Genomic DNA, 23057 nt, shown 5'->3' on the forward strand with positions numbered 1-23057 from the left:
CAGTAGAAGGCCTTTCCTGGTCCCCTGCAGTGTGACAAAGGAAAACAAGAAACACCAGGGCAAAGCTGAGTCTGGGTGTCAGCACCCACCCAGGCACTCATGCTGTGTCATTATTAATTATTCCAAGGACACATCCCAGAACACAATTTTTTAAATTTCACAGATTATCTGGACAGCAGCAAGATACACAGGGCAAAGACATACTATATTAAATAGGACAAGTGGGGACCGACAACAAAATGCTTCAGACTGTTTGTGGACTGCCAGATGATAGCTGCAAGAAGTGAGAGCAGTTCAAGCTTTGCAGCCATCCTCAGGCAAGCTAGAAACAACTACTCACACACACCCCAATCCTTTCTTGGGATTAGGGCAGCATGCCAGCGAGGACTACCTAAAACTAGTCACACACTCTCAGCCTAACCTACCTCTATTTACAGGACTGTGAAGGAGAACAATGCAAGCTGCTTTGGGTCTCCATGGGGGAGAAAGGTGAAATATAAATGAAGCAAGTAAAAAAATCAGCTGGTCTTAGATATCCATCTCAGTTGATAAGTGAAAAAGAGAACATCAAGTCTTTTGGCAACCTCCTCAAAACCCTGCATCTACCTATTCTACTGTATTTTTTGCAACATTCATAATTTAGTCACCAGGTTAAGTTTGGTCTTGAAACTTCTGCTGCATCAGAATTCCTAGACCTCCCATCACACCTTAAGTTAAAGGCACACAAACAACTTTACTCTTACCTCAGCACGGATCCAGGACTTGCTCCTGTCAGGCTATGTCTTAAGCAGAACACAGAGACCGGACTGCAAAAACAGGCCTCAAACAGTGGAACAAAATCCTGAAGAACCAACCAACTAACAATTCTCTTTGGGGCTAAGACTGCAAAAAGATTGTCCTGAGAATTCAGTGTATACCTGACTGATTTTTCACTTAACACTGAAAGAGATTATTCTGCCAACTTGAAACAACTGTACTTCCTGCCATCACACTCAGGTGATGGGAGGAAGGACAGAAGCAGATCAACTGCATTCTGAATTTCTGTCTCCTATTCTGTGTCACCAACATAACACCAGGTGTCATTCATGACATTTGGAGCTTTATGCCCAAGCCAAAAAATTCTGTGTTTGAAGGCAATTACTATAGCCATCATCACCTTCTCTAAAAATGGGAAGTTGCACAAGCCTCACCCACAGAAGTGGAGGCAGAAAGACTTCTCAATTTAGCAGTTAAATATAAGCTAGGCACATGGCAGATGAAAAGTATGAGCATATCTGGTAAGCATTTTTTAGAAACATATGCAACTGAATACTGAATGCCTTTGAGGGAGGGAGGGAAGGTGGTATGGTGTAGCCTGATCTCTTCAGATTTCTGAAACTAAGCAGGGTCAGTACTTGGATGGGAGACTGTCAAAGACAACTTTGCTGAGAAAGCTAATGGTACACCACCTCTGCTTCTCACTTGCCTTGAAGGCCCCTTTGCTGGGGTTGACGTAAGTCAATTGTGACTTGACGTAACATACATATGCATGTATGTACTTGAGGTGAATCTGCTTTGTTTCTACACCTCTCCCCACTTTTCCCATCTCATATACTTCTCTCCTCTCTTTCCTCTCATTATTGCTTGAACCAGTTTGATGTACTGGTTAAGTGCGCAAACTCTTATCTGGGAGAACCTGGTTTGATTCCCCACTCCTCCACTTGCACCTGCTGGAATGGCCTTGAGTCAGCCATAGCTTTCGTAGGAGTTGTCCTTGAAGGGCAGCTGCTGTGAGAGCCCTCCCAGCCCCACCCACCTCACAGGGTGTATGTTGTGGGGGGAGAAGATACAGGAGATTGTAAGCCGCTCTGAGTCTCTGATTCGGAGAGAAGGGCGTGGTATAAATCTGCAGTCTTCTTCTTGAATTGTTGGACAAGAGGGCGAGTTCAAGAATGGGACAGGTGTTTAATTCTTCTCAGTTTACAGCTTGTGTTAAAATTTTTAACACAAACCTTAAATCTTAAAATAATGAAGGAGGCTGCTCACAGCCTTGACAGTTATGGCCAATTCCTGTCTAAAAAGCCCCTTCCCACATCTCACAACTTGTCCATTCAACAAAGTTTCACTGTCTACAGCTAGGGGAGGGAAAATGCTCCACACAGGACAGACTATTGGCAACCATTTGCCAGGCAACTGGAGTGAAATCCATTCTTGGCAGCACTTTGCTGGGAGACAGACCCATTGATTCAAGTGGGACTGACATCCAAGTACGCCTGCTTAGACTTTCTCCCAGGGTCTCCTAAGTACAGCCACTTGCTGCTTTCTGTATACAAAAAAGCAATTAGGGTATAAAACAACCCCAGAAGAATAGCCACTCATTTTGAGAACTGGAGTTTTTTTACACAGGAAATGCTATTAGATGGGAATGAGATTCCCTCTACCCCCCTTCTTTTTTTAAATGCTTGACAATATAAACATACTGGGGGATATTGAGGCAAACAAATACCTAATGAGTTTCTGCAGAAAACACTCACTCAGAAAAGCACTGTTAAAGGGCTCTGGAGAGATACCACTCCTCCCTTATGACTTAGAACCTAATTCATAGTAGAGGGGGGAGGAAGATTTCAAGAACAACAAAAATCATTCCATCGCACGTAAAAGTGCATAACCAAGGATCTGAATGTTTGAGACAGTCTTAGGGTAACGACCTCAAATATAATGTGTAAGTTTGGTGTCATTAATAGTGAAGAATCTTGAAGCGAGGAATCAAACAATCAATACCAGAGTGGCATCTAGGCAGGAAAAGGTTGAATTCCAATCCTTAGCAGAGATAGAATATTGAAGTTATTTGTTATCAGGTTTATCTTTTTCAGTGCCCTGCAGGTCCTTTCAACCTAACCTGGTACTACTGACCTCAATATTTAAAGGAATCTATAATTTAAAACTCAGGTTATGAGAAAAATGATATTTAAAATTAAATGTAAATCAAGGAGTGAAACCAAATTTCTCTTCTTGGTTTTTTCCCCTTAGACCAGGATTTCAAATCCTTGAAATATGCCAAGAGTAGAATTACTTCCAAATAATGGTTTAGAGAAAATCATGTGCTGGTACAAGTTACTGGTCCTAACCTGACAGGGCCAGAACAGCACGAAACCAACAACTGGACGGCTTTCAACCATTTAGTCCCAGGACTTAAATACTCTGCCACCTTCCAGAGCCAAGAAGCAGGAAGCGAGATGGGCTGGATGTTGCAATCCACCAGCACAAGGAGCCAATATTCACCAGTCTTCTAGCTTTCCCTTTCCCATTTCTGATCCCAGGAAAATTTACTGCTGGGATTATTGGACCTGTGTAGAGTAAAAGCCACATGGTTTGGGAGGGTGTGCTGGGGAGAAGGAATGAGCAAAAATTGTTCTCTTCCTGCCTTTTCCACAAGCAGAGCTCAGCTGGCAAAACAGGAAAAGGGGATCCCAGGAATAAACTTTACCAGGGCTACTAAGGACTGTGCTAGAGAAAAACCAGGAAAATGGCAATCTTTGCCCAGTCCTTGCTCTGGATCCAGTCCAGAGGTCTACCGTATCATGACTCCAGTATCACATACCAGTGCAGCCTGGTTGATGGAAACAAAAATAACAGGATTTCATCCTTGCTCCAATGCCTGGCTTGGGGCCATTTAAACCCTTTTATTCTAATTTCTGACTGGGGAGGGGGGTATTTTCCCCTTAATTATGACCCAACTGCATTCTGAGGGCTATTTGTTCATCTGTAGATACAGCAGTCAAATATGTTCCCTTACAGGCTACATTTCTCATTTTTGGCAACTCGTCTTTCATATTTTATATTTCGACAGCTAAATGAAACAAATCTGTCATCTGAAGGATGAAAATACATTAGTTCAAAACAGAAGAGGAAATGCAGACACTGAATGGTTACTTACCACTTTGAGTTCTGGCACAGAACGACTTAGTGTCCATTCCTGGCTATTTACAAAGGCATCTGTAAAATTGAACATGTTTTTATAAAGCATTTTTAACAACACAATACTAATAAGTTTTCCTAAGTGATAAGCTGACATGATAAAGTGAGCCATGGATCCAAACTATATTTAACAACAAAGACAGTGTTATTGCCTGAACGACAGGTCTCCTTTCTTAAAATGAGCCAACATATAACTAGAAGGGAATAATTATAAAGACTGGTGAAAGCTGCACAGGCTTTGCTCTACACTTGGAGTCTGAGTGCTTTAAGGACTCAAGTGAAGGGCCTGCATCTCAAAGATGCTTGAAGCACTAAACGGTACAGAAAAGTTTCCATCACTGCAACAGGACAGCTAGAAAAAATCAGCTGCCCTTTGGTGACCAAAGTCCCTATTGTCCCAAAGTGCCAGGATGACACTTGGCTCCTGTCTCAGGAGACTGAAGAGCCTGCTCATCAAACCTGTCTCTTTCCTACCTGGAGCTGAGAAGGTCTGCTGAACAAAGGAGTTAAAGGTAGTTAAAGTTATGTCTTCCTGGAAGGCTTAAATGATAAGGACTGATAAATTGTTGGGTCTGTTCCCTGAGGATGCAACAGATAATGAAGAACAACAAAAGTAAAGTAAGGGCAAGAAACAGATAATGAAGAACAACAAAAGTAAAGTAAGGGCAAGAAACAACTCAAATGCTACCTGGAGCTGCCTGCACATGCATAAGGGAGAGACTGTGCCTCAGTGGAAGAGATTCTGCTTTGCATGCAGAGAGTCCCAGATTCAATCCATGGCATCTCCAGTTTAAAGGACCAGGCAGTAAGAGATGAGAAAGACCTCCACCTGAGACCCTGGAGATCCACTGCCAGTCTGAGTAGACAATGCTAACAATGATGGTCTGATTCAGTATAAAGCAACTTCATATGCGGGCATATGTGTTCATCAAAGGGGAAGGGCACAATGACAGAGTGGAGATGGCTGCACCCAGGGCCTAGATGGGTCTCCAGACTAGATTAAGAGCACCAAGAATGCCCCTGCACATGTCCTCTGGGCCACACTTACCATTGGCATGCTGACTGCTATATTGTGGCAGCTTTCTTCTGCAAGCTGAGTTACCAGCACCCTTATAAAGCTCACACATTCTAAAACTTCTTCTGCTAAAGAACTTTTATTTTCTTAATTCTCTTAGAGCAGCAGTAAAAGGCCTGAAGTGTCTGCCAGATTAACTCCCCCCCACAAAAAAAGTGCCACTGCGGGCCCATCATTTGTACCAGAACAATCTATGGGAAGCATCTTTATTCCCAGTTGTCTAAAGAAAATGTCCTTTGGTAATGTAGCATAACAGAACACTAATCTACACAGAGCCCTTATAACTCAATTGTGGTTTATTCTACTTGTATACTGAAGACTTCCACATCCCCAACCAATCCCAGTTTCTGGTTTCATCTTTGGTTTCAGAGCTGCCCCCCTTGGGGGGGGGGGGAGGCAAAAAGCCCATAGAACAACCAAGATTAATTTCCCAAACAAACCATGGCTTGACTTTACATTTAAATGCACCTACTAGGCCCTGATATGAAATAAGAAAAGGTTGCTTCAGTATGAGCTGTCAAAAATTTATTAACAGAAAATGCATTAAAACTCTTAAGTGACTTACAGTTTCTCCCCCCCCCTCCTTTAAGACGTTAATTAAATGGACAGAGGGTGAACTATCTACACACCCACCTTAAATGTATGAAAAACTGCATAGTTTTCTGTTTGCAGAAAAAAAATTAAATGCAGCAATAGTGCAATCTATGTTGGTTGGTCCTAATAAAGTATCATCAAGTAGTGAAAAAAGTGTTCAGGCTTCACAGAAATCACGTACTGAACATCCAGCTTAATGAAAGCACAAAACAAAGGTGGGGAGGCATCTCCACTGCAATACTTCCAATATTCCACACATTAAGAGTGCCATAAACTTGCGCTTTTTAATCAAGCCCACAAACATTTATTATATATTTAAGACATATAATAGTCCCCATTCTTCCATTACAGAGCTCGAGGAAGCTTATAACATAGAAAACGGGGCCAGTGGGTTATGTAACATCATAATATATGCTATGTAAAGTGCTGATTAGATTCTGAACAATGCTGTAACTGATTTTATTATGATTTTAGCTGTTTTGATTGTTTGTTTTATTATTGTATATTTGACGTACTCCACTCTGAGCCCCCATGGGGGAACGGGCAGAATATAAATAAACTAATAATAATAATAAAAAAAAAATTAAAACGTAAAAACCCCAAATTTAAATTTAAAAACGCAAATTTAAAACCATAAACATCTTACTGTCTCCCCCTTTTTCCTTTTAAAAAAAATTAAACATACAAGCAAAAGTCACGAAGCAGAGGCCGGCAATGGCAAACCAGCTTTGAAGTATCTTGCCTTGATATCCCTAGGGTCACGATAAGTCACCTGCAACCTGATGGGATTTTCCACCACCTCAAACTAGTTTCCCTGACCTGGATACCCCAGGCTAACCCGATCTTGTCAGATCTTGGAAGCTAAAGAGGGTTGGCCCTGGTCAATATTTGGAAGGCAAACCACCAAAGATATACCAGGATCATGATGTGGAGGCAGACAATGGCAAACTACCTCTGAACATCTCTCACTTTGAAATCCCCACAATTTCTCCATAAACCACCTGTGACAACAGCAAAAAGAAAAGTAGTATTATTCAGGCAAATTGCTAGGAAGGTTTTTGCTTGGAAATGCAGCTACATTGCACAAAGAAAACCTAGCTCCTCCTTTAGGTTGATCAGTCAGTTATATATACTATAAAGAACTGCCTTTTGGAATGAACTGTCAAGGCTATGGGGATCAGTGACCCACTCTGTACTGGCCTCCTACAGTTCTGCACAAAACACTAAACTGATGGACCAGCAAAGCCTTACAGAATAACACCCTCCCTTCAGCTCCTGAATAGCACTGATTACATTCCTTATGAAAGCTAAGAGGGGCAGCTAGAGGGGGCATTCTTAGTGGCCACTCCCTAGCTCTAGGGAGCCATCTGGTAAAAGGTGAGATGCAAATATAAACGAAGTGACACATCATTTTTGTGCTAGCATGAAAATTAATACGTGCACCATCCAGTCTCTCTCCCTGACTTAAGCCAGCCAGAGATCATAATACTAGTCCACCTCTTAATCATCTGGTTATTTCTGCACATCTGGCATCTACTTTGGCTCTGACATAAGCCTTCCCAATTTGTTTTTTAAACCCACTAAATCAACCCATGGCAATACTTACATTAAAATATGCTAAAGGTCACTGATTTAATTCAAGGCCAAAGAGGCATAGAAGCTATATTATTTTATGAAAAAGAATCTCTGTAGGAATAAGCTACAGCTTCTAATAAAATGAAGCCAGCATTGACCAAACTTTTCCACATATATAGTACCAAAACATGCCAATATCATTGCTGTTTCCAGTTTCTCTCCCGAAATCTGTTCCTCCACCCAGGCTTTGCTCACATCTTCTTATCTCTGTGCTCCATAATTCCTCCACAGGCTTTGCTCACATCGTCTTATCTCTATGCTCCATTATTCCTCCGTGTAAGCACAATCATGGATGTGTGACAAGCACATGGCGAATACTGCTTTTCCATAAAGCACGTTCAAGTGACTTGTGACCACACAGGAAAGCTCCCAGAAAGACTGAGCCTCCCCACATGCAGTAACTCCTGTTTTTCTCATCAGTCTGCCACAAAATCTGATGGCATGCATCCTTCAGACTAGAACCAGTGGATTAAAACTCATGAAGTTTTATCATGCATTCACTAACTGTACAGGAATGCTTCGATGTTCACACTTTAAGAACATCTCTAATCCTGTTGCCACAATCTACATTCCCTATACTCTGCTGTAAACACTATGAATACCCACATGTCTCTGTCCTAAGCATCTGGAAAAAATTAAGATGTCACTGAAACAACTGGATTGTGAATCTCTGCTGCTTCCCAAATTCTTCTTGTAATTAAATTGGTGAAGTCAGTTTCTCAAATCATGCAACAGTGTACACCAGCCACCTGTGTTCCCTCTAAGTTGAAAAACTGAGTCCATAGTTTTTTAGCCTCTGGCTCACTCATTTTTGGCTTAGCTCAGAAAAACGCCCCCAGAGCAAACTTAGGTATTCAGTAGCTCATGACTTTAATGTCACGAGCTCACAAAATAGATTTTTTGTTCACAAGACTCCACAGCTTAGAGGGAACATTGCAGCCAACCCACCTGTGCAGAACACGGTGTCAGAAACCAGACAGAAACTCAAAGCTTACTGGAAAACCAATGTCAGTCAACTAGATTTGAGTCCAGTAGCACAGCAGAGACCAATGAGATTTTTGGGTTGTAAGCTTTTGAGAGTCAAAGTTCCCTTCATCAAAGCTTTCACCTTTGAAAGTTTTTACCCCAAAAATCTTGACTCTAAGGTACTACTGGACTCAAATATAGTTGTTCTACTGAAGACCAAGATGGCCAATCTCTGTGAAACTACCATCTGTTTCAAAGGGTAGCTACGTTGGGTCTGCTGTAAAACAGTTAGATTCAAGACCAGTAACACCTTAAAGATCAATAAAAGTTCCAGGATATAAGCTTTCAAGAATCCAAGTTCCCTTTATCAGACAAGAAACTGTCTGATACCTCAGTACTTCAGTCCTAACATTCATATAATGCTTCAGTGGTATAAATCTTTTGAGCAAAGAAGTGCTGTCCTTGAAATGAAGTGATTTCACCAACAACAAAAGGTTAAACACTAGTTTGTGGAATTAGCAACCGAGCTCATTAAATGCCACTAGAGTAAAAGCCTTTTTAAAAATTTCTTTTAAGAAAATTGTCTGGATTTTATACAGCGCAAGTGATCCCCAGATTAAAATTCCAAGACAATTCTTATGCCAAGTATAATAGTCAAAGGCCTCTGTTTACAATGAAATCTAATGCAACAAAACACCAAAGCAAAGAAACACTTTAAATACAGCTTGGAACAGCATGCAGTTGGACTCTGGAGTACAAGCTCTTGATATCCAAGATAAGAGAAGACTGACACTCCAAATTCCAACTTCCCATAATCAAGATAGTTAAATAATGAAAGAAAGACCGATTCCCCTCGATCGCCACTTTCCTATATGAAACAGAGCAATTTCTCTAGCCACATTAGTGATTAAACACTCATTCTAAACATGTCAATGTTAATAGATTTTATCTGGGGTTAAACAGGGTCCATTGCTGTTCAACAGCATGACAGAACTGCAATTAATATTCCTAAAATCTACTTATTCTGCAAACAAACTGTCAGCTTGTACAAAGTGCAACTGATTAAGGCAGTGCTGAAAGCCAAGAAGGGGCTAGTTTATTGGATGATGGTTCATTTATTTATTGCCTAAAAGACAAAGATTCAGCAGCAACAATTCATTAATACATTGCTGCACCTCTGTCCCTACGGGACTCACAACATTGTTATGGAACTGTTGCTATGCTTTCTTATCTACAGTGACTGGGGGGAAGGGGTTTAGTGAAGAAACCAGCTGCTTGTAAGTGAAGTCTCATTCACACAGCAAATTCAACACAGTGGCAATGCGAAAGCTTGAAAAATAGAATATGCAAAAGCAGACTAGCTCAAGGAGGACATTCAGAAAGCCTCTTGTGGTTAGAGAGCCAGTATGGTGTAGTGGTGTATCTGAGAGAACCGAGTTTGATTCCCCACTCCTCCACCTGCACCTGCTGGAAGCCCTTGGGTCAGACATAGCTTTCATAGAGGTTGTCCTTGAAAGGGGAGCTGCTGCGAGAACTCTCTCAGTCCCACTCTAATTCAGAGAGAAGAGAAGGGTATAAATCTGCATTCTTCTTCTTCTTAGGCAGAGATTTGTACCCATGTCTCCCCTGCTGAAGTCAAGTGGTGTAATGGATAGAGCAGGAGTCCCCAACCTGGCAACCATGGTTCCCATGACATTTGCTGATACCCTTCCTGGCACCACCCACCGGGTGTTTTTAGAAAGTGGACAGGGCAAGGTGGACTTTGGCCCAGCAAGGCTCCTGACAAATTGCTTTGGAAGCAACTGGCCCCACAGCACAAGCCTCTTCCTTGTGTAACTGAAGGTAAGCTGCGTGTACACCAAAAACATTTTTCACCAAAAACATTTTTAACAATATGTTCATTTTAAAAATGCATTCCGTTAAGTAGAACTTCTTCCTGAGATTTGCTATTAGAGACATGCATAACCTCTCACACTCTGTCATTTTTGTGACTGGTTCCGCATCCTGTGGCAGCCACTTTGTGGTTATACCTGCCACTCCTTGCCAGATTTCCAAAGGTGACTGCATCCTCAAAAAGGTTAGGGACCCCCAGATTAGAGTTTTAGTCTAGGATCTGGGAGATCCAGTTCAAATCTCTACTCTGCCATGGAAAGCTTGTTGAATGACTTTGAGCTAGTCACTCTCTCTCGAAACCATCTACCTCACAGGGTGATGGTTATTAGGATAAAATGAAGGAGGGGAAAGCAAGGTTGTAATGTGCTTTAAGTCCCCACTGGGGAGAAAAGCAGGGTATAAATATCTAAACAAATAAAATAAAACTTTATTTTGACATCTGTACCATTCCAATGCCTCCACTAAGCCCACAAGGCTGTTTCCACACATTTTTGTCTAACACCAGCCCACATGGTCACCTGTAATGGCATCACAGTGCCCTACCTTTTATACACCTCTGCATGCTGGCCTTTTACCTATAAGACACAGGCACCAGAGTCTCTCTGTGCCAGAGAAGTAACTTAACCACTAAATCAAACTGGTAATGTCACAGTAAAACTGAGATGTCTGAGGGCTGTGGCTAAATCATGTAAGCACAGTTCACATCCCCACTATCCAGTCTGCCACTGATAGCAAAACACTCCAAGTTACTGATTGCCAGGACCGAGATGAAAAGCTGTTTGCAAAACAAGCAAAAGGCACATGATGTAGCAACTAAATTAGTCTCCAGCAGTGATTAAGTCTGCAATCGTGAATTCTAACACTTTCAGAGCTAAAAGTGTAAGTATATGCAACCAACTTTTCAGAGTACTGGCATGTTGGTCCTGACCTCTTAAAAGGACCTATCCCTTTTATGCTGGAGAGAATGTGGAGATGTGGGCACTTACAACCACTGTTGGTGGCCCTGCCCCTTTGTGCAGAAATTCTGGAAACTAGTTATTTCCCAGATATATGCTATTATATGCATAAAGATTCCCCTTCGGATAGAAATCTTGGTACTAAATCAGTGGCATCCTTATGTTGATTGTGCTATTCATATGGAACGTCTTGAAATACTAACTGTAGCAGCAAAGGCAGTTTTAGTGAAGTACTAGAAAAGTGTCAGAAATTTAACACTTCATGACAGGCTCTTAGAAGCACAAGAATACTGTAGAAGTACAAACTATATACCTCTTTGTCCCCAGGTGAATCTGACCCATACATTTCTAAATTTGCTTCAGTTTTGTTCCCTTTTCTGGATTACTGAGCTAACGAAAAAGATTCTGAACCCAATCTTAATGCCATTTACTAGACTTTGTTAATTTCTTTTTTATTGTAGGTACTTTAAAAGACTAGTTTCTTCTCTTTGTTATATTTTGCTGTTTTTCCTGAATATCTTAGTATCTGTGTGTATTTACCCACTATTCCTTATTGTTGTAATTATTGATTATTCCTCAATAAAATTCTTTTTGAAATTAAAAAAAAAGATCTGCAATCCTAAAGACACTTGCATGGGAACAAACCCCGCTGAATAATAGGGGATTTCCTTCTGAGTAGATTTCTTCTTATGATTCCCCCCTAAATTATTATTTCACATTATTTAAAACATTTCCCTATTTATGGTCAGCCCACCATCTCCTTTGAGAGAGGTCCATCTGGCCTCCACAAATCCTGCAATGGGAATTCTGCAACAAGTCCTGCAACAGTAATTATTGGCACCCAGTTTTCTCAAGGAGGAGCAAAGAACCATGACCCCAGTTTTTTCTTAAATGATCCTAGTTTAGTTGATGCCTTTGAGTTTGTGGACTAATTTTTTTTCTGCTATATTAGAAATTGACCCTGTTCATAACTGGAATTCAGAACTGAATTGACACATTCTACAGTTAGCTGTTTCAAACCAAGATAGAGATGTGATACAATTTTTAAAAATATATAAATAAGACTTTTCCTGTTGAACAGCTGCTTCCATGTTCATTGAGTCTGCCCCATTTAAAAGGCACCAACAGCTCCACAGTTCTCCCCCCCAACCCCACCACCACCTGAGGAAATGTTATTTTCAGGTTTTGGGAAGCTGCTGCGACTACAGCCCCTTTTACTATATTTCCTTTAAAACCCACCAGTATACAGAACACTCTTGACATGGATAGCCCAGACTTGCCTGATCTCATAAGACCTTGAAAGCTAAGCAGGGTTGTGGCTCTGATTAGTACTGCTAAAGAAATCCAGGACCGCTGCACAGAGGCAGACAATTGCAAGCCATCTCTGTATGTCTCTTGCCCTGCAAAACCTATGGGCTCACCTTAAGTTGGCTGCAATTTGACAGCACTTTCCACCCCCAATGTATAGGATAGTCTGTTTTTCCTAATATGGGTATCCTATGTGAATCCAGGTTCTGAAATGTAGTAAACTCTTGATTTTTAAAAAATTCAAATTCAGCAAACTGTGCGTCCCAAATAAAGATTATAATTTGCCTTTCCTCCCAAAAAAGCTCTTAGCGTCATCACAACCAGGTGTGACCTTTGAGAAGCCAAAGGAGAAGAGCAGTGGCACCTCTGCTGGCATGCTGAGAGCTTCCTTTGCCATTCCCAGAGCCACAATGGACAATCATGGCATGCCACTCATTTGGTATCTCCCTGGTATGGAACTGCCACTTCTGCCTTAACAGTAGAGCCAGCCTACATGCTTTACTAGTCAAGTTGGGGAAAAGGAGCATGCATTCTACCCTTACATTAGAGCCCAGAGGCACCTTCAAGACCAACAAGAAAGTCAAAAGCAGACACTGTCTATTTCTTGTATATGCACTGATTTCCAAAAATCCCAATAGCATCCCAGCTGCTTGCATAGAACACAAGCACAGACAATTGCTCAAACTTGTAAGATGGGGGTAGAATTGCAGATTTAGCATTTCCCAACTAACATTTTTTGTTTTTTAAAAAAGAGCAATGTTGTGTTTTTCAGAACTCCGACTGGATGCCGGATTAAGGAAGAGGGATTCTACACCTCGCAAACACAAAGGGCTGCAGGCAGAGGAGCCACTTGACCTAGTAACCTACATACCGCGATATTATTTCTCGACCACGCCAGGAGGGCCTCTCTTCCGCTTGTCTAGAAAGCGGCGCCCAGGCACTAAGGGGGCTTCACGAGGAGCGGCTGCCCCCTTGCCACGGCCCGGGCGGGAGGACCCAAAGGCGGCCGCCGAGCCAACCAGTCCCCTCCCCTCCCTTCCCTTCCCGTCCCAGCTGCGGCTCCCCCCGGGAGGCACCTCTGCTCGCGGCCTCGGCGATGCTCTGGGCGCCAAGCGACGGGCACCTGCCCCGGGGCGAGCGGTGGAGGAGGCGCTGCTGCTGCTCCTGGGTGCCGGCAGGCAGAGCCAGGCAGCCCCAGCTGGCGTGTCGCTTGGCCCGGGCCAGGGCGCGCGCCCGCACCAGCTCGCCGCCGCCGCCGCTCCCGTGCTTGAAGCTGCAGCAGCGGCGCAATGGGGGCGGCTGCCGGCCAGGACGGGGCGCCGCCTCGCCCACTCCGCCCGCTGCCGGTTCTGCGGCTGCCGCCGGCCCCCGGCAGCCCAGCGCGGGCCGTTTCCATGCCTTGAGGCGGCCCAGCTCCAGCTGCCCGGCGCTGAGGGCTCGCCAGCTGCGCACCGCCTGCCCGGGGGGAGCCTCCAAAGCCGCCGCTCCTCCTTCCTCCGGGGCCAGGCCGAGCGCCTCCCTCTTCACCAGGGTGACGGAGATGCGGTAGACCGTCTTCCGCGAGGGGCCCTCGCCGCCACTGCGCTCAGGCCGCCTGTCCACCAGGTACATGGCGCAGGGAGTGGGCCTCAGCGGGGCGGGCCGGGCCGCCGCCCCCCATGCACGCAGCCCCACGGGCAGCTTTCGCAGGCGAGCTCCGCCGCTCCTCCCTCGCTCAGTCGGCCGCCCACGAGGCAGGCAAAGGCCGGCCGGGCGCTCCTGGACCCGCGTCGCCTGCCGCCCAGCGCCGCAGGTTGGCGGACGAGCCGAGCCCCGGCCACGCGTCTTCCGCGCCTGCCATCAGCAGCAGCAGCCCACCAGAGCCTCCCCGCGCGGCGCAACCCCAAGCGCTCCTGCCTGCCGCCGCCGGAGCCCGCCAAAGCCCGGACTGGATGGCGGCGCCTCTGCGGAACGAGCGCGCTACCCTCAGCCACGCGCCGCCTCGGCCTCGGGCGGGCAGGCACGCGACAGGGGGGCGGCGGGGGGGGGGGGCGGCAGCAAGCCAAGCACCGCCGGGTCGGCAAGGGCAGCCTCCGCGGAGGGAATGCAGCAGGTAGGACAGGGACGCCTGCACCTGTTTGGGGAAGGCCTACAGCCCCCTGCACAAGGCAGGAGCCCGACAAAGTGTGGATCGCTGAACATCCTTTGCTGTTTCAGATCACTGCAACGAGGGAGGGCTTCCTTGTCAGGGTATTCCAACTCTCCTTCTGAGATGCAGCCTCAGAAATATCCAGGGCTTTTTGGGTAGAAAAAGGCTAGCAGGAACTCATTTGCATATTAGGACATGCCCGATATCCCCATTGATTCTACAACAAAAGCCCTACAAGAACTTATTTGCATATTAGACCACACCTCCTGGTGCCTATCCAGCCAGAACTGCATTCCTGTGTGTTTCTGCTAAAAAAAAAAAAGCCCAGGAGATATCTCTCTCCCTCCCCCTTTAAAGTGTAGGAATGCAAATACAGAGCACTAGCGTAACAGCTGTGTTCAAAATATTTTAAACAAGAGTTCAGCAATATTAGGTGCCATGTTTTCCTTTTAAAACTGGAAAAGACTGGCTATAATTTGTCATCGAAGGGGTTTTGCTTCTGCCTAAACCAGTCTGTTGTGGTATTTGGCCCAGAAGTCAAGTTCACAGGGTTCAACATTGCAGATAAGAGGCCAGAAGCTGCCACTTTAGGTAACAGTCTTGTTTGCAGAATTTTCCCACCTAACTCATGAATATCCTGAAAGGGAATTCTCTCAGTACATCATCTAACCCTTCAACATCTTTTGAAAACTCCATAAAGTTTTATTTTTATTATCTTATTCATTTATGCCCCACATTTCTTCCCAATAGGAAGCCAAGGTGGCTCACGTAATTCTGCCTTCCATTTTATCCTCACTACTCTGTGATGTAGGTTTCTTGAGAATGTTATGACTAGTCCAATTCCACCCTGCAAGCCTCCATGGCAGAGTGAGGATTTGAACCTGGGGTCTCCCAGATCCTAGTCCAACAGTGTAATAACTGCTACACCACACGGGCTCTCTCTAGCATAAACTGTTGTCTTTGACCTGTATCAAGCCCATGGACATTTAAAACTTGTTATTCAGCAGGTATAAGAAGCTAAATGTAAATGCTATCAACTTGGTTGCAAATAATCAGAAATTAAGGAATAACCACCATTCACCTACTATCATAACCTGCTCTTTATTTTTTTTAATCCACACAAAGTTCTGCAATCGTTAAATAATTTGAGGCAATGGGATTTTTGCCCCTCTGTGAAAGGCTCCATGCCAGAGTTTCCAGCCCTCAGTACCATGAAAATAAGCTTCTTACTACAGAAGAATCCATTTTCATCTTTTGGTTAACTCAGTCATCAGCACAAGGTTTTCAAGCACAAATGTGGAGTTCAAAGACTTCAGACTCTTCAGAGACCTGATTCCTTTCTCTTTTTCTCTCTCCCACACACACATACCACACACACATTTCTACATCCTGTTAGCAACTGAAGTCTGCTTGCCAAAATGAAACGTACATTCCAACAGAAAACTGGAACACCTCTTCAAAGGACATTTAAACAGTGATGCTTTAAACATCTGGACAGAACTATCTTTCTCCATCAACCCTATTTCCTGTGGAGACAGTGTGCCTTAATTATCCTAGCAGCTATTTTAACTACTCAAAGGTCACTCTTGCCAAAGGGGAGAAAGAAATCAGATTTCTATGAAAGAAATCAGATTTCTATGAAAGAAAATGAGTTAAATATGAGTTAAAAGATTCTAACCCACAAATTCTCACTGAGTAGATTAGCCTGATGTTTGGAAGCACTGCATACAGAGGTGTTGTATTCACAGATGTCTTACAGCACCACTACATCACCAAGGTAGAAAGGGGATGAAGCACTGCAGTACATATTCTGATACCTAGAACTTCCAGACACTAATGGCACTGTATGCAAAACATGGCGTGCTGGTGCCAGATTACTATTGTTAAGTGTGCTATAGAAATGCACTGAATGCAGATTTCAACCAAATAACTCAGGCTCTTGCTCCCCCCCCCCCTTTACTCTTATGGATGTAAGCACATCTGAGAGTATCTGGGAAAGAAACAGCAAACGTGTCCTGTTTGTCTTACAGTCAAGTCTCTGGTAGAGCTGCAAACATTCTTAGCTTGCCTACTCTCACTGGCTGTGTTGCTAGCTAGTGAAGAAACACTCTGATGCTGTTTGGTCATTTTTTAATATAGATGTTATGTGCATATGTACAAATGGGTGGACAAATTTTTGCTTTTTGGTCCATTCAGGTAACCAACCAGAAGCTTAATGAACAGCCATTCAGCCCATTGTCTTAAGTAACCAATCACTGGAAGGGGTGGTGATGTCCCCAATCAATATATAATTCATTCACTAGAGATTTATACTCTATTGTGACAGGCAGTTTTACACCACTTTGAGGTGGTCTGTTTGCATCATTCTCCATTTCTCAGGAAAAGTAAACTAGAACAGGCAGTTCTGAGCAGTTACTCTGAAGTCTTTGCTTCAGAGTAACATCAAAAACAGGTTGCTTACCTGAAACAAACTTCTGAGTGGTTGCTAGTGCAGTGTCATGCTTGGGTGACCTGTGTGAGCACAGAAGGCATTTTGTGCAAAGTTCTAGATTACTAGCCCAAGAACTGACATTCAAATCCCATCTCCTAGGAGAACAGAGAATCCTCCCTTTAGAGGAGAAGCAAACACCTTTCATCCAGTTCCTTCATACCACCACTAGGAACTCCTGTAAATGCAAAGAAAACATTCTGGGAGCTGGCAATGGGTTGTGCAATTACACATGTAACCACTCAAAGAGCACTGGTTACAGAGAAAAAACCTATTTCTCTTTGTAGTCTTTATTCAGTCTCAAATATGGGAGACAGCAAACTGAGGATGACTGCTAGGATTAAGAAAAAAGATAGACTGCCTGGCCAAACAATGAATCTCAGCTTGGTCAAATATCAACAACAAAGCAGGAGATTAATTTCAAAGATGTCCACTGTAAATGAGCTTTGCACATGTCATTGTAGGATTCTGCCTCTGAGGAAAGCCGTGCACAAAGCCCAGTTCCTCACTAGCCTGGTCTTGTGCTCCTGTTTCCTGTGGCTCTTCTGCCCGATTTTGTACATGCTGCGGCGAGGCTGCAACTTGCCCCACCTCTTTCCCAAGTTCCCTCCGCTGCATCAGGATTCTAGTTTTCAGAGAATCCTGAAGCTGTGGAGGGAACTTGAGAAAAAGGCAGGGCAAGTTGCAGCCCCATGGCGGTGTGTGCAAAATCAGATGGAAACACTGTGAGAAAAAGAAGCATGGAATCGGAAAAAAGATTAGAGAGGAATCAGTCCTAGAAACTGACAAGATAGTATGACCTGTGACAACGGAGGTAGAAATTGCCTGTCCAGTTGATATACACCTAATAGTAGAAGTAAATCCTGACCAAATAGAGGTTTTCTGCATTTGCAGAAATTAGCTGAAATGCAGAAATGTTTGGATGAGGTCCTATGTCCCTTGAAAAACCAGATTCAAAGCTTGGGAGTACAACTCAACACTGCAGTCACCTCAGAAAAACAGGTGGCTGTAGTGGACCATAGTGCTTTTGCCCAGCTTCAGCTGGTACTCCAGCTGCATCTGCTCCTGGATCAGTCCATCCCTTAGTTAGATCTAGATTGGACTGTTACAATGCACTCTACTTGGGGCTACCCCTGAAGACTGTTTGAAGGCTGCAGCTAGCAGAACATTGCAACCAGACTGCTCTTGGGACCAACTACTGGGACCGTATGAGCCTGGTATTACAGCAATTACACTGGCTACTGCTCTACTCCCAAATCCCAGTAAAACCCAACATGGCTATCCTCTCTCATACATTCCTGCCTCAACGTTTTATGTAATCTATTTTATACATTCTATTAATATTTTAAGCTGCCTTGTGTTCCATATGGAAGAAGGGTGGCTAATAAATAATTAAAATAAATAATATATACTTGGAGAATCTGGGTGAACTAGAACCCCCTTTCCAAGGCCAACGCCATGCTGGGAATTATTAGGAAGGGAATTGAAAACAAATCAGCCAGTATCATAATGCCCCTGTATAAATCGATGGTGCGGTCTCATTTGGAGTACTGTGTACAATTCTGGTCACCGCACCTCAAAAAGGATATTACAGCATTGGGAAAAGTGCAGAAAGGGGCAACTAGAATGATTAAAGCGTTGGAACACTTTCCCTATGAAGAAAGGTTAAAACGTTTGGGGCTCTTTAGCTTGGAGAAACGTCGGCTGCGGGGTGACATGATAGAGGTTTACAAGATTATGCATGGGATGGAGAATGCAGAGAAAGAAGTACTTTTCTTCCTTTCTCACAATACAAGAACTCATGGGCATTCAATGAAATCGCTGAGCAGTCAGGTTAAAACAGATAAAAGGAAGTACTTCTTCACCCAAAGGGTGATTAACATGTGGAATTCACTGCCACAGGAGGTGGTGGCAGCTACAAGCATAGCCAGTTTTAAGAGGGGATTGGATAAAAATATGGAGCAGAGGTCCATCAGTCCATATATATATGTGTGTGTGTGTGTGTGTGTACACACACACATATATTGGCCACTGTGTGACACAGAGTGTTGGACTGGATGGGCCATTGGCCTGATCCAACATGGCTTCTCTTATGTTCTTATTAACATAAGAAGCATCCCCTAGGGGCAGCTACTACCAAGAGGACAGAGTGAATGCAAATTTATGCAAAATACACAGCTAGTCAAGAAATTGTAAGAGTTTATTATCATTCCTGAAGTCTTTGGTGGGGTGCAAGTAAAAAGATGAGGCTCAATGAACATCTAAGGTAATGAAGAGTCCACCATCTATCATCTTGCAAATGAGAGACAGATTGCAGCCTTTGTAGCTACTGATACGTTTACTAAAGATTATTATTCCCAACAGTCTGCTAATTGGTCTTTTTTTTAGAAGTAATGCAATTATTCTGAAAGTAGACATTAATTTTAAAAGGAATGTGTCAAATACATTCAAAATTGCAATGCCTTAGTTTTCCAGTTAGAAAATTGAACTGCTATCTTTCTGCCAGATGTAAATCATTCAAAATCTGGACTTTAAACTTGGCAACATAGTTTTCAGAACTGCTTCCATTATCCTGCCTTTTATAAAGAAGTATCAGCATGCCCCAGATATTTGCATAATAGTTTTCCACTTTGTGAATGTTGGATTTATACTCTGATAATGCTCAGTGTTTAAGTTCAAATTGCTCTTGCAAATAGTTTAGTGAACAGAAAAACTCCAACCCCCAATTTCTTCTAAACTCCAAGCTGCAGAGTCTGGTGACTGTAAAACAATTAGTATGCTAATGAAGACAACCGCAGAGACTACAACCCCTAGAGCAGGCAATGGGAAGCCTCGAAAGGACCAAATCATTTCCGATGAAGAGAACCAAAGGGAGAAGCTCTGAAAGGAACTCTCTAAAGGAGGTCTGGGACATGGTGAGGTCTGGAGTTCTCCCAGAATTACGACTGATCTCCAAGCCTACAGAGATCAGTTTCTCTGAAGGAAATGGCAGCTTTGGAGGGTAGACTCAATAGCATCATATCCCTGCTGATGTCCTTCCCCATGCACCGTCCCCAAATCTCCAGGAGTTTCCCTAAACAAAGCTGGCAACCCTAACTAATGTGGCAAATGTGATGCACACTGGGACAGAAAATCCTAAACCTGAAATATACACTGATGGGGTCTGACTTGGCAGTGATTAATCAAAGAAAGAAATCTTGAGGTTATGGTATGTGTTCCCCACCCCCAAAATGAGAAACACAATTTCTCTGATTAGTATTAGCTACAATGGATCAAAATTGGGAAATGTTCCTTTATTTCTGAATTTTTCTCTGGACTAGTGTGGCTACGTGAAGCTTCTGTCTTCCATCCCTTGCATCTGAGGTAACATTTGCTCAGCGATTCTTTTTGGGAAATTGTAATTTCCTGCCTGTTAGTGGATTTGAGGGACAGAATGCTTTGTTATTTGGCTAAATTGGGGCTGGCTAGGGGGTAATCCTGAAAACCGTAGTATCACTGAAATCACAACATGGGCTCAGCATTTTCACAACCACCACCAAACAAGCAGGAACAACTTCTCCTTAACAACTGGTATGAATTCAAAATCCTTGCAAAGGGAAAGAGACTCAGTGAGCTTCTAAACTCGGCACTGGGAAATGCTTCGGGTTTCTTCAGAGAACTGTGCAAAGTGCCTCAGATGATAATGAAAATGCATTATTTGCTACAGGCTCCTGAATTTGGGGACTGGATACTAGATATAAAGAAAATGTGTCAAGCCCTGCTTGACAGAACCTACCTACTGCTTGGATGGTTAAGAGAAACCTTTCCCCTATAATGGCTGGGCAGGAGTTTTGAGGAAAGCTTCCTTCAGATAGTCAAATGTCCTTTTGGCACCTAGGGCCTAGATCATCAATGACTTCTTATTAAGCTCACAGTGAATGATGGCACTCGGCGTCCTTCCAATGTTATATGCAATTCTGTGGGAGGGAATAAACCTAGACTTTGTACATCATTCTTTGTACAAATGGTAAAATTTCTAAATAGGGCAGTATATAAAGAAAGTAGCATGCCAAAGGGGCTGCTCACAACTGCTTCTGATTTTTCAGGCCACTGTTGTGCGGTTCACAGAAAAGTCTCAACTTAGAACCTTTTTGGACTCATGGGAAGTGGAAGCGCATATAAAGTGTGCGTTTGCCGTTTTTCTCTCTTTATAAAATACAGACTTTCAACACAAAGACGCATACAGCGACTTTTTATTAGACTGTGTGTCCAATCAGTATTATATTAAGCTCTTTTGGTGAGTTCGGTTATAAAAACAACAGAAAGGTTCTGCTGGTATTTTTTCCATTAAAAGAAAATACATTAGCGCATCAGCTGGTGTTCAAAACCGCCAGAACAAGCAAATGTAGGTCACTTCTTTCATGTTTGAAATAAACGTGCAGTACATAACTATTTGCGCTAATCAGTTTAGTGTTTGCCAAGAGCTATCATATATATATCCATAATGAACACAGGCATCACAAATGTTACGTAATGATTCTTCACATGATTCTTAAGTAGCACCTACAGAAAAAGATAAAAATTCTAACTATGCTAGAGGACTAGTTTCTTAGCTTCAAGCAGCGAGATGAAAAAACGTGTATTTAACATTTTAGATCAATGTAAATCCTGTTCTGAAGAAAATAAAAATAGCTATTTCTCCAAAAGTAGTTGAGTGTATTTCTTCCTTCTTGGATTCTCAGCTATTATCAAATACCTACTTGTCAGATCTCCTCAATCCATTTCATTGCTGAGGGGAGTAAATGGATTTATCTGTAACAGGTCGTCTTCAACTGGTCACCTACATAGTCACACATGCAGACATCTTGAGGTATTGTGCAAAGTCACCATTGCAGTTAAATAGCTAAACCAAAGGCTTGATTTTTGGTGCTATCTCCACTCTCTGGCCTAAAGGTGGCAGTGTCATAAACTTCATCTTCAATTCTTCAACCATAGCAGACACTGCACTGAGCAGAACCTTTCCTGGCTAAGCCTTTTGTTTACTTGATTGAGTGATTGTGGGATTCTACCTCCCCTCAATCTTTTTGCTTGAACTTGAACTCCAGGGCTTCTCAAACATGGCCTACCTGGGTGCCATGGCACCTGCTAAATTCTTTAAAAAGTGGGTGAGGTCTACTCTTTGTTGCTATTCCAGATTATTTGGCATTCAATTTTAGAATGGTCTCAGACTCTTTTTTGCCTAGAGTCTTTAGGTTGTTTCTGGATTCTCTGCCCTTTGTTTACTTGCTTTATTTATACCACGTCTTTCACCCCCAATAGAATGTCAAAGCGGCTGGCATCATTCTCCTCTCCTCTGTTCTATCCTCACAATGACCCTGTGAGGTAGATTAGGCTGAGAGTGTGTGACTGGGCCAAGGTCACCCAGAAAGCTTCCTGGGCATGAGTGGGAGTTCAATCCTGGGTTTTCCAAAACCTAATCTGACACTGTAACCACTACACCACACTGACTTTGGCCTGCCTCTTATTGTTCCTTTCTGTCTATGATGCATCACACCATCTTTAAAAGGTGTCATGGCTGTGGTGGTAAGCTGCCTTCCACTGATGGCCACTCAACTCTCTGCAAGAAAACCCTTTCATCTGATGTAATGTCCCATCCCACTGCTGACTCATCAGTTTTGATGCAGTATGTCCACGAGGGCTCAGTCCCTATGCCTTTGGTATTAAAGGAGGCTGTACAATAATGAAACCTCTGCAGAATGCAATGGCCCCTTGTTAAAAAACAAAAAGTATCCTCATGCTCCAGGGATGGAGGATTCAGCTGAGATACTGGCAAAGACAAAAACAGAGGAAAGCCTTCCTTGAAACTTTTAAGTTGGTCCCAGATGTTCCTTTTATGCTGATTTAATTCTCTTGCGGCACGAAATACTTTGGGGGTTCAAGCCCCCCCCCACATCTGGACACTGCACACACGGCACTCTGCAACACAGGAGTTGTTGGGAAAGGTGCGGATATGTTCCCAACCGTGCACTAGAAGTAGGGACCCAAAACTGGGGCAGGTAAAATGCTTAGCTACTGCAG

At 43.4% G+C, this 23057-nt stretch overlaps 1 protein-coding gene across 5 annotated transcripts in view; it reads right to left on the reverse strand.

The window, feature by feature from the left end:
- Positions 1-23057, reverse strand: part of AGAP1 (ArfGAP with GTPase domain, ankyrin repeat and PH domain 1) — a 505789-nt gene that overhangs the window by 451619 nt on the left and 31113 nt on the right. For all 5 annotated transcript variants that reach the window (XM_060232474.1, XM_060232501.1, XM_060232465.1 and 2 more), the window contains exon 2: positions 3917-3975. In XM_060232474.1, the coding sequence (XP_060088457.1) occupies positions 3917-3975 (59 nt within the window). The remainder of the gene's footprint in view (positions 1-3916; positions 3976-23057) is intronic.

Source organism: Heteronotia binoei, chromosome 1, assembly GCF_032191835.1.
Source record: "Heteronotia binoei isolate CCM8104 ecotype False Entrance Well chromosome 1, APGP_CSIRO_Hbin_v1, whole genome shotgun sequence".
NCBI classification, from domain to species: Eukaryota; Metazoa; Chordata; class Lepidosauria; order Squamata; family Gekkonidae; genus Heteronotia; species Heteronotia binoei.